A 23,179-nucleotide genomic window follows, 5' to 3' on the forward strand; every position below is an offset into this window, starting at 1 on the left:
TCACAATCATTGCTGAACTGGGGGAGCTGCTAGCTCGTGAAAAAACGACCAGAAAAGTAAGGTTGCTAATAGCACTTCACATCTGTGTCTGTTAATTGGACAATCAATAGTTCTTAGGGTTAGATTCTTTCTCAAGGCAACTGATGCTTGAGTTTATTAATAGTCTGGGTTAATGTCTCAACTAACCTTTACAGCTGCTGTGTGAATTGTTTTTCAGTCACTAGCCCCTTCTCCTAGAAGCTTTTCTGTTCCGTGCTTTACTCCTACACTTTTCCTGCATGGTTCCTATGGCAACTTGAGTATCTCTCCATCTGCTGTAGATCCCCATTATCATGTTTAGCTGCTTGTTATCTCAGTCAAATGCCATTTCCAGGTGTATCATGATAACAAGATCAGTTTGGAAACCAAACCAAAGCACTTGATAATTTTGTAGGCAAACCTGTCCTCCATAATTTGACTGCTATGTTACTCTGTAAGCTCTGCTTGTGATACACTGATGCTGAGCTATTCTCATTACCAGATCTCCTGCTTGTATCTGCGCACTAACCAATTCTGCATCCACTTAATCATTTCCAAACGACATCCATCCATCCTTCTCTTTGCAGCCTCTGCTGCCTACAAAGTGGTATATTTGGATTCTGGAAAGCCTTTGTAGGTCTGTTGCCTGGAGTTTGACACCTATTTCATAGGAACTTAACTCTGAGTTACCAGTACTGTTTTTCTTCCTGCAAATGCATTTTTCAGTTCTGCTCTAGTCCTGTTGCTTCTCCTGAAAACCTACTGCACTGGATTACAGAAAACCCTGAAGAGTACAGATGGTTTGCAGTTGGCCTCTCAGTCTCTTCTTCTTGAATGCCTTAAATTACTTGGAATTACATAGATTTCTATAGGGCTAAAATCTAATCTCATTTTCTGCTAAGTACTTTTTTGGAGAACTAACTTAAGTGGGGGAAAAAAGTTCTTCTGATATAATCTGATTGGAACCCGCAGCAGAGAAATCAGCTGAATAAGTCGAGTAAAAACTTCATTGTTGATTTGTTTTTTTCTAGATCCCATGAATCGGTAAAAGCAGACTGCAAGAAGTCCCTGTGGAAGCTGTAAAGCTGTAAGTAATTTGGCCTGTCGGCTCTTAGGGACACAAACTGACATTATTTATTTGTACCTAACATCCTGGAAGAGGTGCTTTGAGATATTACATGCTACATCAGTATAAATGGTTATTATTTACTACCTACAATTAAAAGTAATTAAGAATACAATAATCTGGTGGTTATGTACATACACATTTAAAACCATGCAAATCTTCCATTTAGAATAGAATTCAGGGAAAGCTTATGTGCAAAAATTTTCCACTGGCAAACAAAAAGGCCCATGATGTATGAGTAATTTTGATGCTAATGCCATCTACTGGGTTGTTTAGCATCAGGTGAGAGTCAGGCGTGGCACTTGCAGTTTGGGTAACATTGAAGTGGTCAGGAGTTTATGGTCTGCAGGCCTCAGCCAGTGGAAGGTTTCTGTGGACACTTACAATAGGGGGGCTCCTCCTGCACACCCAGGCTGAACTTGGAAACCCTTGTTCTAAACCTCAGACCTACCCCAACCTTAACTCTACCCAAGGCTCCACAGGTGAGAAAACTAAATGTTTGTGTCCTGCTGACATCAACCCACAAGGTTTGGCACAAAATGCTTGATTTTCAGATCCTCTTTCCCTGAACTCTGAAGCCTGCATCCCTAGGGATGCTGAGGAGTGGTGCTATCTGGTCACCATCCCCAGGAAGTGCAAAACTCATATTCTGTTTGGCTTTCAAGTATTCACAAGACAGAAGAGGCTCCCTGAATCTTACTTCTCTCTAAAGAGAAGAGACAAAATAAGGCAAATGTGAACTGTAATGCAGACAATGCAGGACACCTTAGGAGCATGCAAAAAGCCGAGTGAAAAAAGGAGAAGGGAGTGATGTGCAGAGAAAACTATTCTTCAGCAATCCAAAATTAAAAGTACAGCTCAAAATCAAAACAAATCATACCTGAACAGGGAAGGAAAACAGGAACAAAAGAGGTTTAGCTGCATGATTACAGAGGAATGCATCGCCAACAGTAACAGCAGGGCAGATACCTGAGAGCTGAAGGAATATATTGCATCATTTTCCACAAGGAAGAAAATACAACCCCAGAGAGCAGAGGCAGCACACTTAGACTGAAGGGCATGCATACGGATATTACCACATGCAACACAACCACAAAACTCAAGAACTCTTTACCCTTCACTTCTGAAGACTGAATAATCTCCATCACTGAAATCTATAGGCTCTTACGAGCAAAGGTTAGCCATGAGTAACAAAAGACATGGAGGGAAGCAGAAAATGGGTTAATGTGCAAGCTAGGCAAGTTATATATAGACTAACCCAATATCTTTCTTTGCTAATTGCATTTGCAGACAAAGGAAAACTAATAAATCTTATCAACCTGGACTTTGGTAAAGCATTTGATTTGGCATTACCTAGATAATTATTAGTGAAACTTGAGAAGATGAGGATTGACATAAACACTATAAAATGCTGAAGGAATAGTACTGGGGGTGAAATCTGCTGATGGGGCTGATAGGAAAATCATAGGATTGGAGGAATCAATCTACCTGAATAATTTTATTAATCAGCTTGGCACAAAAATTGAGAAGTGGGGAAACAAAATTTGCTAACAACAAAGTTGGGAGACATTTTCAATGAGAGGAAGTCCTACAGGATTGGTATATCCTGGTAACAGAGATGGGATGAAATGTAACAGCGTAAAATGTAAGGACATGCACTGAGAGACTGATAACGTTTCTGCTGTAAATTGAAATGTATCTGCTATGAACAACAGAAAAGCCACATGCCTGATGTGGTTATTAAAAAGGTAAACGCAGTCTTACTGGTAGCAAGCCACGTTTTTCCAGGAAATCTATACAAGGTACCGGGTACAGTTCTGCTGATATTTTAGGGCATCATTCAGGTTATCAGGGTTCAGCAAGCCTGAATTCATGCTGGAACAGGTACAGAGAAGTGCTATCCAAACAGTCAGAGGAAGAGAAAAGAGGCGGTAAGAGAGTGTGTCCTGCTGAGCTTGGCAAAATAAATGGTGAGAAGAGCCCTATTCCTCTCTGTAAACATGTTTGAGGTTGAAGGTGGGCAGAGGGGGAAAAAAAGCACCAGGGCAGAAGAATCATTCACATTTATAGATAGCACTTGTGCTAAAGCAGATGGGCGTGAGTTGGATACGAAATGGGGAGAAGGGATCTCACTGTGAGAGGAGTAACAAGCAGCTTCTCAGTGGGAGAACAGAGGGCAAAAAACCTAACCGATTTTAAGACAGAGCATGGTAAGGCTGTGAGCTGGCAGCAAGAACTGGACAGAGTGTCCTTCCAGGTCCTGCCCTGGCTCGCCCAGGGAAGGAGAGCAGAGGACTGGCCCTATGCCATACTCACCTGGTTTACCTTTTGCACCCAATAGTATAGGGTGCCCAACATAACCAACCAGTGGCCGAGGAAGCAAAGCATGCAATGGCTACATCTATACCACAGGGCAAAGCACACTGCCCTTTACCTCGCCCTCAGGTCCCTCCCTGCAGGCCACCGGGTCCCACTCTCCTCCCTGCCCACCTCTGCCTGCCGAGTTGGGCATTGCTTAGTCACATTTTTCAGGGTGTTCAAAGACTGCATTGCCGCCGTAGGAAGGAGCCACACCTGGATTAGCAAAAAAATGCCCTTTGGTTGCCCTAGCTTTGCACACTGACAGCGAGGTTCTGTTAGCAGCTGCTAGGCAGAGGAGGACTGTGCTGTGTTATCTGCAGCTGCTGACACGTGCATGACCCATTAGGTGCAGAAGATCAGGTGAGCTTGGGTGGGGGTGGCCTTGGGAGGGTTGTCTTTATCCTTCCTATTAGGCGGGCTGAGCTTTTGTGTCTGTGCTTGTGTGCTTATGTGAAAAACAAACATTGTGCCTTTGTGGGAAAGAGCAGATCCTTCTCCTTGCCTGATGAAACAACAGTTATCGTCATTCACCAATGTGTGCTACCTGGCTCCGGGGCTCTGGGATCTGACAAGGCACCCATTTCTCAGGCCCATCCTGTGTCCCCACACAACACTGACACTGAGACAGCCTTGATATCCCAACCTGCCACGTAAAACTGCCTGCAGACTGCCTAGAGCAGTCCTTTGTGCATGAACGCCTTCCTATCCATCACCATGGAGCAGTGACTGCACAAATCCAGAGGGCCGTTCAGCAGCAGCACAAGTTATCTACCTCCATGGCCGATTACTGCCACAAATACATGAGCTAATGGGTGCACTCAGAGTCCCAGGCCTTCACGAGTGCTGCCGTACCCATCTGCCTGCTCGTCACCTGCCACAGCCCCTGAGACTTCTCTGCTTGTTGCAAGCTCTTCTGTCCCCAGGCCCCAAGGGGAGGACACACTGAAGCACTGGCTTCTGCAACTAATGCATGCAACAGAAGATGTCCCTAGTCTATATAGTACATAAGACTGTAATGGTTTAATCTAAATTAATGTGGAAGCTCTTAATTACGAAGGGGAACTGTTTGGTGGCCTCTGGATGATGGGTTTATGTGCCCTCCACAGAAGATCTTTATGCGGGGGAGGGAATAAGTTAAAAAGAGAAGAGAGCTAAGACACACAGGGAAAGAGCAAATCATGGAGGCCACTGGAAGAAATGCACCTGGAACCGGAGAAAGGCTCTTGTGCCTCGGCTGTGCTCAAACTGCGTGCGGGTATTGCCTCTTCTTGCAGAGCTCCCCATCAGGCTTCACATGTGCCCAGGGTCCCAGCTACACCTTCCTTTTCAGCAGCCTGTCCTGGTAATTTTCTTGAGATATTACTTTGCAGGCTTTTGCTCTAGTTTGTTACGTCCCCAAACACTCTCACCACCATCAGGACATACCAAACAGCCAGGCCGATGAAGCTGACAGCAGACAAGCTGAACATATGTGCTCCTCCAGAAACACCCATGGGCTTCTGAAAGGCTGGCAGCCAGCCTGGCTCTATGAATCACAGGGTCAGGCATCCTTGCCTCGTGGTGCCAGAAACCCGCTGAGCCAAGCTGCGGTGCGAGGGCAGCAGATGTGGTCACCGCTGAGCCTACAGCCACCTGGCAGGGAAGGAGCCTGGGCATGGTGGGATGAGGGGAAGCAGGAGTGCAAGCGCGAGCAAGGAAGCAAATGCAGCTTTTTGGCTCAAAAATTATAGAGAAGGCTGCTTTAAAGAGGAGACAGGGTGTAGCGGAGGGCCAACAGGTAAAATGTGGCAATTTGTGGGGCGTTATGCATGATTAGACCATATAGGGGAAGAGGAACAACACCATTTCATCCTTCCTTGCAGAGAGCTTTTAGTTAACATCCCATATTAAGAACTGTGACATAGTCCATGCTGTATCAGCTGAATTTGGCTCTGTGAATGCACCCATAGCCTTTCCCTGGTATGCCCATCATCTATCGGCAGAACATCAGCCATCATCTGTATGTCTGGCAGGACAGGTGGGACCTCGAGATGTTTCCCACTGCCCCTGATGGCCCAGCTTCTATCCCTCCCAAACTCCGGCACCTCACCCACCCTGCAGAAACCCTCGGGGCGGCTGATGGGAGGAAGGTCCCGCACGCCGAGCAGTGCCGGGCTGTCCCCTGTTCCCCACGCAGGTCCTCACCCCCGTCAATTTCAGAGCACCACCGTTTCCCCCGCTCCCCTTCCAGGGCACTGAATCCCCGCGGCGCCGGGCAGCACCTGGGGGCCCGGCACCGGCCCAGGCAGAAGAGCCCCCGTGGCCGCGGGGGTGGTACCGGCACTGCCCCGGGCTGTGTGTATGGGTACCGGCACTGCCCCCGGTGTGTGTGTGTGCGTACCGGCACTGCCCCCGGGGGGTGTGTGTGGGGGGGTACCGGCACTGCCCCCGGGGTGTGTGTGTGGGGGGGGTACCGGCACTGCCCCCGGTGCCACCGCCCGCTGACGCCCGTCCCTCCGCAGGCGCCGGGGGCCGGGCCGGTGGGGGCGGTGCTGGCAGCCGGGCCGGGCCGGGCCGAGCCGCGGGCAGCAGCGCCGGGCGGGGGGCAGCCCGCAGCATGTCGCCGCTCCGCGTCTGCATCGTCGGCTCGGGGAACTGGTGAGTGCCGCAGCGCGGGGGGGCATCCCCCGTCCCCCCCCTTTCCCACTCCTCCTTTTTTTCTCCCCTTTTCCCGTTCCTTCCTCGTTTTCTCCCCCCGCCCCCCCCCCCCCCGGGGCGGCACACCAGAGGTGCCCCGCCGCCGCCGGGGGCTTCGCAACAGGTGCGGGGCGGGGGGCGCCGAGGGCGGCGGAGCTCCGTGGTCCTGGAACCGCGGCCGCGGCGCCACCGTGCCCGGCCTCCGCCCGGCGGGCTGCGGGGCAGGGACCGCCGCCCCCGCGGGTGCCCCGGCCCGAGCGCCGGGGACGGGCCGGAGCCTCCTGCCGCGCCGAGGCGGGGGAAGCCGGGGCAGCCCGGGGACAGGCAGAGGGACCCCGCCGCGGCCGGGTGTGCCCGCGGCAGGGCCCCGGTTCCAGCCTTCAGTGCGCGGCGAGCGGTGATGCTGTTCGCATTCTTTGGAAGGAACGGGGGTACAGGCTGCATTCGCAGCCAGAGCTGAGCAGCACCCTTCAACCTCCCTCCTCCTCGGCACAGCGCTTCGCATCTTGGCGCAGACACTGCCGTGTACTAGCGCTGCCCTCGGCTCCCCCGTTTAGCCCCATTCATAAGGCTATGTTTGCTACTGCTCAGTCCTTCCTAGCCTGGACAAAAGCAAGGCTCTCCAGAGCTCCTTGGGTCTGACAGACCCCACTGAAGTCAGTAAACCCGATCCCACTGCAATTTGCATCTTAGTTTTCTTACGGTTTACGTAAGCTGAGCACAAACAAATAGACCAACATGCACCATGCACGTGCTTGAGATCCGCAAACCCAGCCTTCAGGTAGCTTTGTGGACTGTTTTTGTACAAGGAAAGCAAGTTCCTTAAGATTTTTGAAATATCTGATAGCAAAGTGGAAGCAAATGCCAAAAAAATAAAATCAATAGATGAGGGAGTGGTTACTTGTGAGCTGCTGAGAACATAGCACAGTTAAAGCATGGCTCTTTGCCTTCCTGCCTTGCAAAACCAGTCCAGTGTTTTCCGAGCCCCCACATGCATGCTCTTTCCGGATCACAGACTCTTTGTGCATGACACCTCCCAGATACCACCTTTCACAGGTAACTGCACAGCTGTTCTTCGGGAACTCATCATCACGCACCTGGCTGTCTCTGGCGCTGATGGACAGAGTCCTGCCCCATCAGTTCTGCACCAGCATTTCCCCAACTGCCACTTTTGACCATGTCATTGCAGCATTTGCATCCTTCCCCTGCTGCCCTCTTCTCCCGCACCTTAACCACAGGCAGCCAAGCCTGCGCGGGCAGCTTGCTGTCGCTTCCAAGCCCCTCAGCAGCCATGGCCACACATGCTTTTAACTTGGTCAGCCCTCAGCGACAGCCTTCATCGTTCTTCGGCTGTGTTCTGAGGCAAGAACCTCCTGCCTTTCCCAGGCTGTCTCCTTGCCATAACACATCCTCCAAAGCCACGTAGTTGTCTGTCTTCAGATCTGTACTCAAAGTTCTTTTTTCACTTGTACCGACAAACCTGGAAAGGGTTATACCACAGAGACAGAGACCCCAGCTCATTCAATACTACCTGCTTACTCATAGTGCCTGTCTGTCTGGGCCCAGCTCTTGCTTCCTACTATACACATAGACTGTAAAATCCTTGGGGAGGAGATAAGCATTGTGCTCTGATATTTAAATCATATCTATTCATAGCTGCTGTAGCAAAACAGGTTGTCGTAGCACAACATAGAAATGCAATATTTATCTTTGGCAAACATTTTTTCTTATGTTCCTCCTGGATATTTGGGTGACAGTTCAGATTGCTGCTTTTGAGTGTTTCCTGCAGCTCGGAAACGTGGTTGACACATGACGCAGCATGTTGCAATATCTGATGCCAGCTGCAGAAGTTCAGCAGGTCACAGGGACTTACTAACTCAACGCTGCCAGGAGATTCAGGAGCGATGTGGTTAAGTGAAATAAGCGCTGCACTGCATTTTGCGGTTGCCAGCCAGGTGCAGGAGGGTTTGTGTTTACGCTGATCACGGTTCAGTTACCTGTTTTTAAAAACAGAGGCTTAATTCACTTCCTGGCCCTTCAGAACCCACAAGCTCTCCCAGTCTTCTAAGATTCATTTGGACTGTGGAGTCCCCAGCAAAGATCCAGCTTGAACTAGGGTTCCTGTCTCCCACATGAACAGATGGCCAGGCTTTTTACAGAGGTACACAGAAGGAAAACAAGAGCCAATGGACATAAATTGAACCAGGAGAGCTTCTGACTTCTGACTCTCTATATAAAGAGAGAAGAGAAAAAAACCCCACCTATATATACAATAATAGAATAGAATATATGGAATAATAAAGCATTGGGACAGGTTGCCCAGAGAGGAGGTGGTCCTTAGAGAGTTTTCAAGACTTGACTGAATAAAGTCCTGAGTAACCCATATGACTGCACTGTTGTTCCCACTTTGGAGATCCCTCACTGTCCCAACCTGAGCAATACTATAATTTAAAAAAATTGACTAAGACAGACACTGGAGGAAAACATAATCATCTTCAAGCATCTAAAGGAGAAAACCAATATTCCACCCTTCTAGAACAGAAATGGGCTTAAACCACAATAAGAAAGACTTAGGTTAAACATGACGATGATCTTTCTAATACTAAGAATAACAAAGTCCTGGGATGGGCTGGCTGGGATGGCAACTGCTGAGGTCTTTAAGACCGCCCTGGAAAAACTATTAGGAACAGCATAAATATATTTGACTGTCCTTTGTATAGGGAAGGAACTAGCTGCTTCACGGGGTCCCCTAAGCTCTATTTTTCACCAGATCTGATGTATGCCACAAACACTTTCATAATCACATGTGGAAATAATGGGTCTTATTTGAGATATTCCACATCAAAGCTTTCTCATTATACTGATAGGAAGCCTCCAGATAAAAGCTTTCTTTTTCTTAGCAATATTTAAATCACTTCCAACAGGAATTAACATAATTGGGGGGAAAAAACCCTGACTGGCAGTTTTCGCTTTTTAAAATTATGGAAGTGGAGTTCTCTGCCTTCTATTAATCTTCTCTAAACTGAGTTTTAGAGAAAATAAAACCATGGCAAGGTCTTCATATATGAGCATCCTTGGTTTTGTTTGAAGGAGCAGCCACCTTCTGCCAAGCCTGCATAGTCTACCAAACACTGTCCTCACAGACAAAGCAATTGTTCTTCCCCAGGCTGATAAGCGGTGGCTGAATTTTAAATGGACCAAGTAAAACAAAGCATCAGGCTTTGAACTGTTTAATGGGTTTGTGGCGAGGTATTTTCCCTGACTACTCAATGCCTTTTAAAACCGTTTCTCCCCCGAATCTTCATCTAAATAGAAACCAAAGGAAAATACTATCATTTATGGAGCCACCTTTATGCCTGAGATACCTTCACCGATATCTTATCAACAGGAAAATACTTGGGTGACAGTGTCCAAGTGCTATGGTAATAACAGTTCTGCTACAAGATCAGATTAATCTACTGAGAGTTGCAAGTTCTAATCAGGATTTCAGAAGTTAGAGCTGGAGTCTGCATCTTTCAACAGAAAGTCGTATGAACTTGGTACATAACTTGAAAAGTTATTTTTATGGATTGGCTTAAGGTCTAAGTTTGTTGTCCAGGTTGTGGAGACTCCAGCACAACCAGGACAATGAATCTAGACCTCAAGTTTATCTGAAAAAAAACCCAACCCAAAACCCCCTTTTCTTATTAATACATACATCTCATGCAGAACCAGAATTCATCCTCAGCTCAAGCCTTGATTGTGCTCTCTGTTGATAGCAGGGAAAGAAAACCAGAATATAAGTAATTTTATAAACAATATGACAATATAAACGTACAATATGACTGCATGCTTTCCTTCAAAAAGGCAGAACTCTTACAGTAAAGGTTCACCCTTAAAACATTTCCCTAAATATTTTAATGGGCCAAACCCAATCATCCTTTAAAAAAAAACCAACAAAACCCCCAAAAAACAACCACCACTAAAAAAACCCAAACAACAAAAAAAAAACCCACCCCAAAACAAACAACTAATCTTTCCCCCCCCCCCAAAAAAAAAAATAAACAAACACACACAGCAACCAACCAAACAAAATATCCCCAAAAGCCAAAAAAGCATTATGGCAGCTTAGGATATAGCATACAGTCAACACTGGGCAAAGTGAAACCTGATCTCAGTAGGATTTCTTTATCTTTAAGGATTAAGGTAAAGCCCTTATTCTTTTATTACTTATTGAGCAATTCAGCCTTGTTCAAACCTGTTACATCAAAAATATGGTTAAGCCAAGGACAGTCAGTTACAACATGGTTTCCCTTTGAGCCAGTGACAGCAGAGACCTGCCCGGACTTCGTCTCGGATATACTTGGGAACTTTATCAGTTCCAGAAAACAGCACAGCTAAATCTTGTTCATGCTCCTCACAAGCGGGTCAGAGGACAAGAGGACTGGAGCTGCTCTTTCAGTTGTGATAGTAAAATGGCCAGTACTTGAAAGATTAAAGTAGCATTAACAGGGAAAGAGGGAAGAGAGGAGTAAAAATAATCACTACTCCTCCTCTTATAATTTAAAGAGCATTAACCAACAATGCCAATATTTTCTGCTGGATTTTTAATTCTCTCTTGCCAAGAAAACAAGTGAATGTTTGCAAAGCTGCAGTGGCAATGGGGAAATAAAATTGTCTGAACTGAGATCAAAAAATGCTCAGTATGACTGAAGAAAAGTAAACTGGATGGTTAAAATATCCTCAGGCTGCAGCTACTACGGATCCTGTTACAGTACTAATTAGAACAATAAATGTAGAGAAACCATCAGGTTGAAGTTTGGTTTGGCATTTTGTTTTTTTCTTAAGAAAGGAACAATTTCTGAGGATTTAGCTCTTACATAAAATCCTTATTGCAACTGTTTGGTTATTGGTAGGAAAGAGGGATGCATCTGTTTTAGATGAGATGCATGAAGACTGTCACAGCAAGATTATTCAGCACTGCTTTACATTATTTTACCTTTGTTGGTCTTCAGAATAAAAGAATTACCCGAGGAGAAAGACAGATTTTAATCCCAGATACTGTATTTTTAGTACTGTCGATGATAAATCACATTCCCACTCTGTAGGACTTTAGAACCCTTGTTACAATTATGTTTTCTCTGATTCTGCTGTGTTTTTAAACTGAGGGGGGTTTGATGGAGGGTAGTGGATAAAGCTTTTTGATAAGTATAGCAAGCATCTGAACAGCTTGAGAACACAGGCCTTTCATGAGTTACTGTGTTTAAAGTAATTTGTGTTCCCAGTCACAATAAAACTCTTTGTTCCCTATTAGTTATTTCAATTTTTTTCTCTTTAAAGGGGATCAGCCATAGCAAGAATCATCGGCAAAAATGTCCAGAAGTCCAACAGATTCGATCCTACTGTCAAGATGTGGGTATTTGAAGAGATCATCAATGGAAGAAAACTCTCAGAAATAATCAACCAGGAACATGAAAATGTTAAATACCTACGTGGATACAAGATACCCAAAAATGTGGTAAGTTGGCAGGGGGGAAACACTGAAATGTTTTTTATAAGGGAGGCAACGTCTGGCAAAGCTAAAACTAGGAATTCACTGCTTTATTCTTGTTTTCCACCTAACTTACTCCAATATAGACATATAACTCACTGGAATATAGTTCACTTCTGTGACTTCTGCTTGTCTAGTATGTCACACGCAACTTCAAACACCCAGCTGACTGTGCTGGGTGCTGGTAATGCACCGTCCTTCTCTCCAGCAGGAAAGCAGCATAACTCTAGAAAGGGCAGGCAGAGATCTGTCTACTCAGAACGGAGATACGTCAAACCCACAGCATCTTCTGGAAAAAAAGGGAAAGCTACTGCTCTCACTTCTTCTAAAAAAAGAAATCAACAGCACAGCTAACAGCTGCGGTTTACAAGGAGATGAATAAGGAGCTGTTGACTCAAGGGTGATTTCAGGATAGCAACATACTGCTGTAATTAATAGTGCTGTAAATTCCACAAAAATATAAGGTATTTAATTTTCATGAACATTTAAAATACCAAGTTATGCCCCTCGACTTAAATTAACCATCTTGCCTAATTTACTGCTACTGAAGCAAGCAAGGTGAGGGGTTTTGGCTGTTAAAGGTTTTGGCAAATGCCACTGTTTTGTGAGTCAAAGAAAGTAGCACCGCAACTCCAGAACAGCTTCAGTTGTAAAAGGCAGTTAAGGTGCTGCATGTGGTGGGTCTCCTTGCTTGGAGAATGGTTTTATGTAGTGCTGCGATTGTATATTTGCACTCTGTGGTTTGAACTTGGCCCACAGTTCTCCTGGGTTACAACTGACTTGTCACTGTTATTTTTACAACCCTCTAGCAGATCAACAGGCTTGGCATCATCACCTGAGATCAGCCTCATCTTGTCTATAGCAAAGTCTGAGGCTTTACCAGCAGAAATCGTCTGGTTGCGGTAAAGCTTGGGGGGACCCCCACACCTTCATCTCCAACTGACAAGAAAAAAAACACCTACCTAATTTTTCCCTTGCATTGCTCTGCAGGATTTTGGAGAGACAGGAGCACTGTCTGTACAGCACTGCCAGCCTCTGCTGCTTTGCTGTTTTCCTGGAGAAGCAGCCTTGCTGGCAGCACTTCTGGTTCTCCCGCTGGGAATCCCGCTTGCTCAAAGGCTGTATGCTCCAAGGCTGCATTCAAGGGCGGTATTTTCTCCGATTGTAAACTGCTGGTGATAGCAGGCTCAAATTCACCTGCCATTGCCTCTGTAGCATGGCTTGAATTGTTCTGAGTAATGTTAGCATTTGGAGGAAGATACAGCTTGCTACTTATTAAGCATGTTTTATAGTTTTTGTAACTATTGGTCAAGTTACTATATATTTAAAACAAAGACACATACCCCCCAAAGATGATGATATCTCTGCCTTTTGATATAGTTGATTCCTGAGGAATTCTCTGCTAGTGACCTATGGAAACTAAAGACTGCCAGAAGATGCTGTCTCACCACCCTGGTTTGCTCCTGTGCTCCCCAGTGCTACCACTCATTCCAGAACTGTATGGGGTTGCTCAGTATCTTCAGGAACCACCTTAAGAAGCTGAACCAGCAAAGGGGCTTCCCAGGATGCTGCAAGTTTAGGAAGTATATCATCTTCCCCAGGTTATCCACATAGGGCTGGGATAAATGATGAAAAAAATTGTTAGGAATCCATACCTAAAACAGGCTGCTTTGGACATTTCAGAAGAAATCTGTAGCTGCTTGCCTGAAGAACTAGCAGCTACACCACAGCACCAGTTAAAATTAAGGCCATTTGCAACAAGTCTGCTATGGCTTCACCATGCTGGTATCTTGCAAGGTGTGAGGATTCCTACCTGGGGCTCATTTTGGTTGTCACTCTTATCCCAGGTGGCTGTACCAGACGTGGCTGAAGCAACAAATGGGGCAGATGTTCTAGTGTTTGTTCTGCCACATCAATTCATTGGACGAATCTGTGAGCAGATTGCAGGCCAGATAAAACCCGGGACATTTGGGATTTCCCTGATCAAGGTAAGTTGTCATTTCCACAGGACTCCATACAGACTCAGTCTGTACGGAGTAAATAAATAGCTTCAGTTTAAGGGTAGGAGCTCCAGCCCTCAGCCATACGCTCTGGATAAACATGGGCATTTCTTTGTGCAAGAGTTAAAAACTTACCCAGCCTCTGCCAGTCCTTCTGCTGCTCACGTGGCCACCGAAAGATGGGGCAACCCAGCTGGAGTATGTCTTTGCCAGCCATCTTTAGCCTGGATCAGTTCCTGCTTGGACCAGCTTGGAGGTGAAAATGGGCAGAGGGAGGGCTGCATAGACCGGTGCTGCTGCCAGAAAAAATACTCACCAGACTACAACCTCAATTAACTCTTAACTGTAAAGAAGAATGGGTCTTGGAAGTCCCTCTTCCAAGTACACACAAAACCCGTTCTTGGCAATTAAAATGGCACAATAACACTAATCATTTTGCAGAACTGAAGCAATTTCAATGTGGCATGAACTGAGGAATCTCTTTTTCATCTTAGAGGTACCAGATTATCATAATCTTAAAATGAATTAAGAGAATCTCAAACTAAAAGCCAGAGGCAAAGCACAAGAATATAGTCTACTGCTTCTTCTTTCAATTGCATTACAGGAAATACTCAATTTAAAATTGTAGTAAAGAAATGTAATTTGAGTTCTTAGACTGCAATACCAGCTCTTCCCTTCCCCGCCCCCTTTCCCTTATACAATTTATCTCACAAGCAGCAGTACACAGAGGAGAGGAGGGTGGGAGAAGAAGGAAATACCTGAAAATTTACTTCTTTCTTTAGCTTAAAAAAACCTCAAAGACAATTCAGTATACTTCTTAATACCAATGAAGCACTCAGTTTAATACTTAGATCTTGCAAAAAAGCCACTGCTTTTAGGCTTAATTTAAAAGTCTGGTCCTGTACCGCAGGAATTTAACACACAGGAAAAATACAGCATCAAAGAAAACCTCAGGACAGCAGCAGTGGGTGTGAGGCCTCTTGCAGGGTTACCTCAACTGTTGCTACCTTCTCCCTGAACTCGCCTTGAATTTGCAGTTACTGAAGTACAACCCCATAGCATTTATATTCACTAACATTAGCTATTAATACAAGACCCAGATCCTTCCAATTAATACCAGGGAGCTGCAGGCAATAGGACACCACCTGCTTTACCGGTGCTCTACTGCTGTCATTTTCCTACTCTAATAACTTGGCTTTGACTATTGTCTTTTCTTCAGGGGATCGATGAGGGTCCCGATGGCCTGAAGCTCATATCTGACCTCATCCGGGAGAAACTGAAAATAGAAATCAGTGTGCTTATGGGGGCCAACATAGCCAAAGAAGTGGCTGATGAGAAGTTCTGTGAAACCACCATTGGTAACTATTGCAAATTAGAGCTGCTAGCTGGGGTTTAATGTCACCCGTGGCTGGGCAACAGGATAACCTCTCTGAAGGGAGCAGGGGGGTGCAACAGGTCCCAGTCGGTTCCCGAGTGGTGCAGTGCCCACTGAGCTTGTTCAGGGAGGCAGCATTATTTCCAGGGAGCTTGGTGCTGGCAGGATCGGATCCAAATTGACAGCAGGTTTCAGTGCTGAGAGCTAATTTAATCCATTAAAAAATCACACCTTAATCCTGTTTCTGTAGGAGCTGGCAAGAGCCAGCTTTTATGCCTGTACAGCTCAACGCTGAACACACTGGCAGTTGACACACTATGCAGTCTAGATAGAAAAGTGTAATGAGAAGCTGGTATGCACTCACACTTTCTGAGGTGTATTTCTCCATCTTCAAATATCTTTGCTTGAAAAAAACCCAAAAGACCAAAACAAAAAAAAAAAAAACAACCAAACCCAGTAACATTCTGTTCCTCCCTTGCATTCAGGCTGCTTGCCAAGGCATAGCTTCAGATCCTCCCAGAACTGGGTTTGACCTGATTTGGAAAGTTCATCCAGTAGTTTTTAAAACCCATTGATTTTTGAAGTTAGTCAAAATTAAAGTTAGATCCTTCCATAGCTAGGGAAGGCAAAAAAACCCAAAAAACACCCAACACCACCCCCCTCAAAAAAAAAACAAACCCAAAATTGTTGCTGCAATACTGTTCCTTTGTCCTGCAAATGTTACAGTAATAGTGAAAACTGTACCAGCTGGGCATTTGTTTCTGGCAGAGCAGCTAGGTACAGATAGGACTGGATATGATAAGGAGAGTTGAGCAATATTCATTTTCTTGGGGGGAATTTAACTTCTGCTGGCCCAGTCTGAAGCCATGCTGTGAAGATGACTGTGTGAAGAGCTTTGCCCCTTGTTTGTGTCCTCATGGAAAGCCACAGAGCCCAGAAACGGCCACCTCAAGGAGACCAGGTAGCACGCAACATCAATTATTGCGAAGAACAAGAAGCAGACCCGAAGGTTCTCATGAGATGGGGCAGAAACCCCACAGCTAGCAGCGTGCAGTGCCTCAGGGTAATAAAACTCCCTGCTGTGCTCTCTCTCTGAAGGAAACCAAGCTGCCTCGTATAAAAGTGAAGTGAAACTCCAGTCAAAAGTCTTTGCCCAGCTGGCCATGGGCTCTTCGGACAAAAGCAGACCCCAGCTCCTTTGCCAGCGAGGGCTCTCTCTACCCTTGCTCTTGGTACCTAGGGCGAGCACTGTAGCAACGTGATGCATGACTTCTGTAGAACTGGTAACAAACCTGTTCCAGCAGTGCCAACATTCAACTTAGTCATCTGTGGATCTCCCTATAACTGGGAATTAATTGGGCATTAATCATTTGCGCCCCATAATAATATTTAGCGATTACACCAGTTTACATTTTCAAAGCAGCAATTATACCGTTGTGCTGTACAAAGTGATTTGTAAATATTACCGTTTGTGGTTATACAAGCTTTCTCAGGCAGAAAGCTGCATTAGAGGCTGTCTAGTTTTAAGCCCTTTAAAGTGTTATTAAGGGATGCTTGGTCAATACCCTGGGACTTGTATACATTTAACACTGGCTTCCAGCAGCAGCAACTGCTGTCACATGAATCTCTTGTTTAGCAACACCCAGTTTCTGGGACAACAAAACCTAAAGTGGTCCCTAGGACCTCATTTCAGGTTTCAGTTAACTGTGTGTACTCTGAAACTCTGCAAAAACTCTAATTTTCATCCTTTCCCACAGGGTGCAAAAATGAAAAACAAGGGGAAATCTTTAAAGAATTAATGCAGACCCCCAATTTCAGGATTACCGTGGTGCTTGACTCTGATACAGTGGAGATCTGTGGAGCCTTAAAAGTGAGTGATTTCAAAACAAATTGTTTTCATTAAGGCCAAATTCTACCCTCACCTGAGTCTTCTGTAAGCCACAGGGTCTGAGTCCTGCCACTGGGTGATTGAGTGAGCACAGACAAGATGTGTAGTTCATGTGCCAGTTTTCCAACCTGTAAAAAAGGGAAATTTACTTAAAAGTATAACTGCTGGCAAACCATTTCAAAATAATTGTATTTTTATCTTCTGAGGGCATAATTTAGTCCACTGTATTGTCTTGTCTGCCTGTTGTAAGCACATAGAACAAAGACTCTTACTACATATAGTAGCTCCCACTAATAACTTATTTCAAGTAGTTCAACTTAGTTTGAGTAGCCTGCTAGTAAGTTTGCAATAGAAGCAATGCTCTGTGTTGGCAGCACGCCTGTGTGGCATTCAGCCATGCCCATGTGGAGATCCCAGGCTGGATCAGAAACGACACCAAAACCCACCAAGTTTCCAATGAGGAAGCACTTGAGTGAGATTCGGAGTTTGCTTTTAAAAGTGCTTAAAGTGACTCTAGCTTGTGATCCTTTGTACTTTTTTATAGGTTTGATTATTTGTACCTCAATAATGCACCTTTCCTTGGAGGAGGGGGGATTACTGGCAAGGAAAGAATTGGTCCTGTTTAACCTTACATACAAAAAGTTTGTTTTCATACAAAACCAAATATCCCCAGATTTTGCTTTTGTCCATAGACTGGAACTGGGGGAAGAAACAGAGCAGAGAGGTTGTTTCTGCTTTGTGGGAAATCTTTGCTGCTCTTGAAATCATTGCTTTGGCATTGCCTTTGCTAAAAAAAAAAAAAAAAAAGAAAAATGTGCAGCTGGGCGTGTGCGTGTCTTGAGCAAACATTTCAACAGCAGTACTAGGTGACATATTACTCATATACAGTGAACACTTATTTGGGGACTTATTTAGGGGCTGGGAATCAGGAGTTGGGAAGGAAGGTGTGCAGGATAATGGTGAGGAATAATGAAGATGTTTAGGATCCCAAAAGATTTGTTTAAAACTGTGGGAAAAGGCAATTTACTGACTGTTTTTGCAGGCAAAACCAGAATTTGATGTACTGCAGCATCTGCACATAGAACCCATACCTGTCTCAATTAGAGACACACAGAGAAAACCTAGAAAGGCATGACTCCATGTGGGATATTTTAAATAGTTAAAACAGAAAGGTCAGCAAGTCCCAACTCGGAACTAGCAGAAAACCAGAACATCATTTGCATAGATACTACGTGATTGCAATACAGCTACATTAAACAAGCTGCTTAGATTTTTTGCCCATAGGAATAACAGTGGACAGCGTATAAAAATCTAGAAGCCCAGATACTTTTGTTCAACAGTAACTAGTAACACCTTCTTCATAAGATAAACCTATGGCCACTGGAAATTGCATCTTGTTCTGGCGAAGACAGATCTGTGGGGTTTTCTTAAAGCTCAGTGCATGCTGATGAATTGCACGTCTTGCCCGACTGTCTCCTTTTTTCCTCTATATTTTGCACTAAACCATTTTCAGAACATCGTAGCAGTGGGAGCTGGCTTTTGCGATGGACTGGATTTCGGCGATAATACAAAGGCAGCAGTCATACGCTTGGGCCTTATGGAAATGGTGGCCTTTGCCAAGATGTTCTGCAGGGGACCGGTATCGATAGCCACTTTTCTGGAAAGCTGTGGTGTCGCTGATCTAATCACTACCTGCTATGGGGGACGCAACAGAAAAGTAGCAGAAGCCTTTGCTCGCACAGGAAAGGTAAGGATTTTGAAATATTTTACACTAACATATGAAGAAGTCCTACTGTATTTTACAAAGTTATTAGCTGTTTACCTTCTTGATAACTGCTGGCATCACAGCAGTATCCCCTCTGATCCAAATAATCAAGTCTCCTCTCTTCTAGTCCATCGAGGAGCTGGAAAATGAGATGCTGAATGGACAAAAGCTGCAAGGTCCTCAGACCTCAGCTGAAGTCTACAAGATTCTGAAACAGAAAAATATGCTTGATAAGTAAGTGCTTTGATTTAAAAAAACAAGAACAAAGTATGATGAGTTCTTAACCTCCTTAACTTGTGTTTAATTATGTTGTTCTTTTCTGCAATAACTGCTTTCTACATCTTGGGCCACCGTTAGAGCTCAGCCTAGCTTGACTCCTCACTGCCATGGTCAGTAGAATGGAATGAAGGCTAAATGGTATTAGAAGAAACAAGCCACAGACATATAGGAAACAAAAGAAATAATGCTCTGAAGGAGCTACCCAGACATCCCCGTCCCCCTAAACAAGACTAAAGGCCATACAGAGTCAGCTTGCAAACACAGTCTGTGAGTCAAGGGGTTTCTTGTTCTCAGTGTATCACCGTTACAGCTTGCAGCAATCCTGCTCAGTGCAAACATTAACTAGGTTAGTCAGTATAAAATATGGGAGCATACTCCTCATCAAAAAAAATTTATATGCATTAATTAGGTAATATGCACTGATACCAATGCTTTCGTGCCACAATAATGCAGAGATAAAAAGTACTTCTAATTGTTTGGGACGATGTAAGATTATTTATAATTTGAAACCTTTTGTCTCAGCTTACACAACAGAAGAGCTAAACTTCCCTCCATCCCATTCCCTCTCATATATCAGCAGTAGTGAGAGGTCAAACACCGCTAAATGAGTACTAAAAAACCCCCGACTGTTAGTATTATAACAGATACAGAAGAGTTGAGTAGCATTATTTTTCAAAAATGAGAGAGAAAAGAAAAGCTATTCTCAACAGGCATGAACTTTAAACCAAAACTTGATGTAATAAGTGTCCTATAATTGCACTTAGTTACACGCTCAGCTCCAAGTCATTGAGTGGACTCATTTTTTACCACATAATGACTAAGCTTGTAAAAGAGAGAGAATCTTTTAAGCCAGGAAAAGAAAATAATTAGACATTTTCATCCTTTTTAGTCCTTTAGATATCAGTAATGGATGCAAATAATACATGCATTTTGCACGCAGGAGGAAGAAGAGGATATGCAATTCAAGATCTTTTGTAAATAAAAAATACTAAATAGGAATTTTGTTTCCAAAACAGCTTTTCTCAGCCATCACCCCCAAGAACTGCCCTTAGTTCCTCCTGACTGTCCTACATAGCCTTCCAATAAAGGCACCTCGAAGTTAAAATTACATTGTAAAGAGAAAACATTTTCACTTTTTTTAATGTAACAGAAACAGAGAGAAAGATCCCCCCCCCCCCCCCCCAGATTATAAAGGGAATATAAACGTTTGTATAAACTCTACAGATTATTTTCCTTGCTATACGCTTCTTTTAGGTTTCCGTTATTTACAACCATCTACAAGATCTGCTATGAGGGTCAGTCGATCCAGGATTTCATCGCGTGCTTACAGAACCACCCAGAGCACATTTAGAGATCCCCTCTCCTCACCTGGTTGCATTCTCATCTTCCCAGGACTTCTGTCCACTCCACTGCAAAAGTAGAGAAACACGTTGCGCAACAAGACTTGCTGTAAAAGCAACAAAGAATGTATTTCAGTATCCTCATTCTGAGGGGAAAAAAAACCCCTATAAATCTGCCTTTAATTTCAATGTTGTACCTAAGGAACAGGAAACAAATGTAAAATGTAACAGTATTTGATTTGAGTTAGTAACGCAGACATTTCCCTAGAATTACTTTCTTGTTGATTGAAAACAGTTTCCCTCGTAGTTTCCATAACAAATGCTCAACCTAGCTCATATCACCCTTAACATTTTGTCTAATGATATTACTTACAAAACAGCACAAGACACAGAAAAATTGAAGACCTCATCCAAACAGAAAAATTATAGTAGAAAAAACGTGACAGCAATAAGATGTAATCACATAGGCAAATGTTGGCTTTCCATAACTCCCTTCACACACAAATAACCTTTTGTGTTTTGCAACATGGGGTCCTTCCTTGATTTTGTTTCCCAGTGTAAGCCTCGCTGAAAAAATAGGTATTGTTCCCATACTCAGACACACGCGAATGTTCAGATGTATAAATAAAACAGTTTAAGGTGTAGGGGGGAAGGAGAAAGAAGGGGTTTTTGGGGGTGGTTGGTTTGTTTCAAATTCAGGACACTAGGAATCCTCAGTAGTAGTCTGACCTTCATGAAACTTACTTGAAATTCATGAAATTTCCTTGAAATACAGAAAAAAAGTTTGGAATAACCAAATACATTTATGTTAGATTTCTCAGCAAGACATCCTCATTAATTGGTACTAGCTGAGAGGGGAAAACTGGAAGCCAACAAGGAAGATGCTTGTGCGATGCTACTGTTTTAAGGATATAAGAGGTAACAGTGAAAACTCCTCTGTGATACTTGACTTTTTATACATGCATCAAAATGACCGCTATAGACGCACAGAAATCCTGTAAAATTGCATTTGAAACTGGGCTGCATTTTAATTCCGCTGGGAAACTCCCCTGGGCTGACACCAGTGCAGTTCCTCACATCCTTCCAGACTGCAGACTAATGCCCTGATCTTGCTGTACCTTAAGCAACGCATCTTATACTCCAGATGAGAGATCCATCTACTTCTGGATTTTAGACACAAACTGGTTCATATACCAGGTTTTTTTATTTTGCTACCAATAGCATTAATTTTACAAACATAACTTTTTAAACGTTATAGCTGTAGTTGGGTGACTTCACATACCTGATGTTTTTCAGAGTTAAAGCCATCTATGAAATGAACAGTGGCACATTTTATAAGCATTAATACCCTTTTGAAAGAGTCCTATTTTGAGACAAGGCAAACAAAAAGGAAGAGTAACCTACTTTTCCTTTGCTTTATCCTATTTTCCAAAATAGCAGAGAGGAAGGCAAGTTGTTTTTTTCAATCTCTATGTATTCACTGACATATTGCTTGGGGGGGGGGGGGGGGGGGGGGGGGGGCGGCACAGAAGCTAGATTATAAAATCATCCACTCTGCATTTTAAAGGAATATTGTTATGTCTTTCACATTTATTACAGTAACAGATACATATGAATGTATTATTATATTGTAAAACTCTCCATCTCAGCTAGCAATGCTAGCTCGGGTACGAGCAGCAGCGGCTGCAGCATCACCGAGGCCTGCAGGACAGCAGCGAGGGTAGCTCACCTCCGCCAGCCTGCAGTCCGGTCACAGCCAATGGCTCAGGGCTCCGCAGGGCAACACCAACATTCCTTCCACTGAAATGGGAATCAGGTGGCCAAATCCTTTCCACAAAACAGGGAATTGTGATCTTCCGCTTCAAGGGGAAAAAGACTTAAAATAGTGCATTGGTTTTAAGTATCAAATACATGAGGAAGGGATAAAGAATTCAGGAACCTCCTCATTTCACCAGCAGGCAGAACTTCTGGCAAGTCATTTAATTCAGCTAATTACAACATAGAACATTTTACTTTCGAAGTGTATCAAGTAACAGTTTAGCAAAGCGATCAATATGCAGACTTGATGTAGTTTCATTTATCAGAATTGTCACCAAATAAAAGACTGTTGTAATGGTGGTCCTTTATTGCTGTCATTCTTGCAATTACTAATTATCAGCTCTCAAAGAAAAGGACAAGAAGGGTCAATTTTCTACAGACAGTTTATTGATGAACAATTTTTTCTTCTTTATGACATAGCTTTTTTTAAGCAGATAAGGAAATTTTTACTCCATAAATAACAAAAAGTAGCCCTTATATCTCAAAGTCTACGTAAAATAGTTTGTTCTATATTTACATTCTGTACCAAAATAGGAAACACAAGTTCAAGGTCAGCCAGTTCTCTTTAAAGAGGTGTTTTATCTCCAAGGTCTAAGCTTCACATTAAAAAGGCAACATTTGCACTTTGGAAGTCTGGTGGTTGTATTGATCTCGTAATTTAGTATACAAATAGACCCAAGTCCTGAAGAGCTATACATGCAAGCAGCCACCCATGCGTTCAGCCAGCCAAGCAAAAGCTGGTTGTTAAATCTTGCAGGGGAAAGACCCTGACCTGCTCAGCTGGCTGAAAGTCACTCGGAGGAAATGCGGGGAAGGAAGGACAAACGCCTCCCTCTCTACCAAAATACATTCAAGCAGAAAGATTTGCAAGACAGGATTAACAACAACTGACCCTTGTAAGGGGACTGTGGATACATCTGCTCTTAAGCGACATCGGTCATCCTAATTCTTTCTGCTGAGAAGTAGCAAAATGACCTGCACTGGACTGACAGTCAACTAATGG

At 44.1% G+C, this 23,179-nt stretch overlaps 1 protein-coding gene and 2 long non-coding RNA genes across 4 annotated transcripts; 1 reads left to right on the plus strand and 2 right to left on the minus strand.

Moving 5' to 3' along the window:
• The first annotated feature begins 5,987 nt into the window (after positions 1-5,987).
• LOC101923280 (glycerol-3-phosphate dehydrogenase 1-like protein) lies at positions 5,988-21,861 on the plus strand. The gene is made up of 8 exons (XM_055813163.1): positions 5,988-6,142; positions 11,501-11,678; positions 13,559-13,699; positions 14,931-15,069; positions 16,844-16,956; positions 18,488-18,721; positions 18,867-18,973; positions 20,273-21,861. The coding sequence occupies exons 1-8, from the start codon at positions 6,102-6,104 to the stop codon at positions 20,367-20,369; spliced, it is 1,050 nt and encodes a 349-aa protein (XP_055669138.1). The 5' UTR covers positions 5,988-6,101; the 3' UTR covers positions 20,370-21,861.
• On the minus strand, positions 7,809-14,919 carry LOC114011101 (uncharacterized). 2 transcript variants are annotated; one of them, XR_008748618.1, is made up of 4 exons: positions 12,674-14,919; positions 11,811-12,000; positions 9,875-9,929; positions 7,809-8,399 (listed from the first exon to the last, which is right to left on the minus strand). It is a non-coding gene; the product is annotated as an uncharacterized LOC114011101 (long non-coding RNA). The 2 variants fall into 2 exon arrangements; XR_008748617.1 differs by having other exon boundaries at positions 11,811-14,919.
• On the minus strand, positions 15,078-22,221 carry LOC114011100 (uncharacterized). The gene is made up of 5 exons (XR_003552853.2): positions 22,088-22,221; positions 20,387-20,465; positions 18,797-18,947; positions 17,009-17,102; positions 15,078-16,424 (listed from the first exon to the last, which is right to left on the minus strand). It is a non-coding gene; the product is annotated as an uncharacterized LOC114011100 (long non-coding RNA).
• Positions 22,222-23,179: the final 958 nt, after the last annotated feature.

This window comes from Falco peregrinus, chromosome 8 (genome assembly GCF_023634155.1).
Source record: "Falco peregrinus isolate bFalPer1 chromosome 8, bFalPer1.pri, whole genome shotgun sequence".
Classification (NCBI taxonomy): Eukaryota; Metazoa; Chordata; class Aves; order Falconiformes; family Falconidae; genus Falco; species Falco peregrinus.